The following is a 2,615-nucleotide window of genomic DNA, read 5'->3' as shown; positions in this document are numbered from 1 at the left end:
AAGAACAAAAGGGAATGGAATTTCTCGTAGACACAGCGGCAACTTATTCGGTTCTAAATCAGGCTTTGGTACCACTGGAAAATGAGTATGTATTTGTAAAGGGTGCAACTGGCCAAAGTGAAAAGGTACATTTTTGTAAACCGTTAAGGTATAAACTGGGAAAACAATGGGGCATTCACAAATTTTTATACATGCCAAATTCTCCAAAACCTCTCTCGGGAAGGGATTTATTGGAGCAACTGGGAGCGGTTATCAAATTCAAAAAAGGGGAGATGACCCTGAAGGTTGATGATCACAAGTACATACAGATATTAAGCTTGTCTTTGGTTCCTGAGGCCAGTAAAGAAGGTGTGTCAGATGAGGATGTGTTGAACCAGTTTTACCCAGTGGTTTGGGCTACAGACGTTCCAGGAAGGGCAAAGAATGCTTTACCAATTGAAATCCGACTTAAAGAAGGGAAGCAGCCCACACGGGTAAAACAGTACCCACTCAAAAGGGAAGATAAAGAAGGAATTGCCCCTATAATAGGAAGATTTTTGCAATTGGGATTATTAAAAAAGTGCAAATCTAATTTCAACACCCCCACGTTACCAGTTAAGAAACTCATACAGGATAGTGCAGGACCTAAGGGCCATAAACAAGATCACAGAGGACCTCTATCCTGTAGCAGCCAATCCTTACACTCTATTAACTACTCTGGGCCCTGAGCTAGCTTGATTTACTGTTTTAGACTTAAAAGACGCTTTCTCTTGCTTCCCCCTCCACAAGAATAGTCAGAGATTGTTTGCGTTCGAATGGGAGAATCCTGAAAGTGGGCAGAAGGCCCAACTTACCTGGACGGTGCTGCCACAGGGGTTTAAGAATAGCCCCACCCTCTTTGGCAATCAGCTAGCTAAAGATCTAGAATCCTGGGAGACTCCATCTGAAGAAGGAAGATTATTACAATATGTGGACGATCTTTTAATTGCCACCAGGAAAAGGGATGATTGTTTGGTTTGGTCTGTGAGTTTGCTCAATTTCCTTGGACTGCAGGGATATCGGGTTTCCAAAAAGAAAGCTCAGATAATCAAAGAGGAAGTTGTATATCTGGGATATGAAATAAGCACTGGACAGAGGTCTCTGGGGCAGGGACGGAAAGAAACAATATGTCAGACCCCGAGGCCACATACCATCAAGGAGCTCCGAACTTTCCTGGGGATGACAGGATGGTGCCGTTTATGGATTTACAATTATGGTTTGTTAGTAAAGCCTCTGTATGCCCTGGTAACCAGTGGACGGAAAGAGTTACAGTGGACTGGGGAAGCTGTCCAGGCATTTGGGGCATTGAAGAAGGCCCTGATGTCAGCCCCAGCTTTAGGGCTTCTGGATGTAAGTAAGCCATTCTTTCTCTTCTCGCATGAAAAACAAGGAATTGCACTGGGAATCCTGGTGCAGGATCTGGGCCCATACAGGCGGGCAGTGGCATATTTTTCTAAACAGCTAGATACAACAGCACAAGGATGGCCCGGATGCCTAAGGGCTGTGGCAGTTGTGATACTAAACATCCAAGAGGCCCATAAATTCACTTTAGGACAGAAAGTGACTGTATTGGTTTCCCACACTGTGTCAGCACTTTTGGAGGCTAAGAGACGGCACTGGCTCTCCCCATCAAGGTTTTTGAAATATCAGGCCATAATGGTCGAGCAGGACAATATTGAGATCATTGTTACTAATATTGTAAATCCAGCCTCTTTTCTTAGTGGAAACACCAGAGAACCAGTAGAGCACGACTGCCTGGAAGCAATCGAGGCTACATATTCAAACCGGGCAGACCTGAGGGACAGTCCTGTTAACAGAGTGGTGAATTGGTTTACTGACGGGAGCAACTACTACGTCGAAGGTAAAAGGCAGGCCAGATATGCAGTTACCACCAGCCAAGAGGTTGTCGAGTCAGGACCTCTACCGACCAACACATCAGCACAGAAGGCAGAGATAATCGCCTTATCCCGCACTTTGGAACTGGCTAAAGGTAAAATTGTTAATATTTATGCAGACTCCAAATACGCATTTGGAGTGGTACAAGCTCATGGAATTATTTGGAAGGAGAGAGGGCTTTTGAATTCTCAGGGGAAAAATATTAAACGTGCAGAAGAAATTTTTAAACTTTTGGAAGCAGTTCAATTGCCAGAGAGGGTGGCTATAATTCACATTAAGGCACACCAAAAAGTTAACGCAGAATTGAAACAAGGAAATGAATTAGCGGACCGAGAGGCAAAACAAGCAGCAAAACATAAAATGAAATTAGAAGGGGCCCTTATCCCTGATGGTAAAATAGCCTTTGAGGGAAAACCAGAATATACTCAGGAAGATAGAAAACTTGTTACAGATTTAAAAGGAAAATACAATGAGGAAGGTTGGGCAATAACCCCAGATAGAAAAGCAATCATACCTTCCTATCTAGTCTGGTCGTTAGTGAGGGAGGAACACATGAAAAGACACTGGGGAGCTGAAGCCCTGTATAAACAACTGGCTAGGAACATTGTAGCGAGGAATCTATATCCGACTGTAAGACAAGTAACCCAACAATGTGACCTGTGCCTCCAGGTAAATCCCAAAACTTCTCCTAAAATTAAGAT

General features: G+C 43.7%; 1 protein-coding gene across 1 annotated transcript; it reads left to right on the top strand.

Annotated features, from left to right (window-relative positions):
- Positions 1–272: 272 nt before the first annotated feature.
- Positions 273–2,392, top strand: LOC104495900 (retrovirus-related Pol polyprotein from transposon 297; the record flags this gene model as incomplete). Its single annotated transcript, XM_010138945.1, is given in 2 exon segments — positions 273–598; positions 600–2,392. Coding segments are annotated over 2 exon segments (2,119 nt in total), but the record flags the coding sequence as incomplete, so codon positions are not given.
- Between the last annotated feature and the right edge of the window lie 223 nt (positions 2,393–2,615).

This window comes from Buceros rhinoceros, unplaced genomic scaffold, assembly GCF_000710305.1.
Source record: "Buceros rhinoceros silvestris isolate BGI_N320 unplaced genomic scaffold, ASM71030v1 scaffold18006, whole genome shotgun sequence".
Lineage (NCBI taxonomy): Eukaryota > Metazoa > Chordata > Aves > Bucerotiformes > Bucerotidae > Buceros > Buceros rhinoceros.
This window is presented reverse-complemented; position numbering and strand designations above follow the sequence as displayed.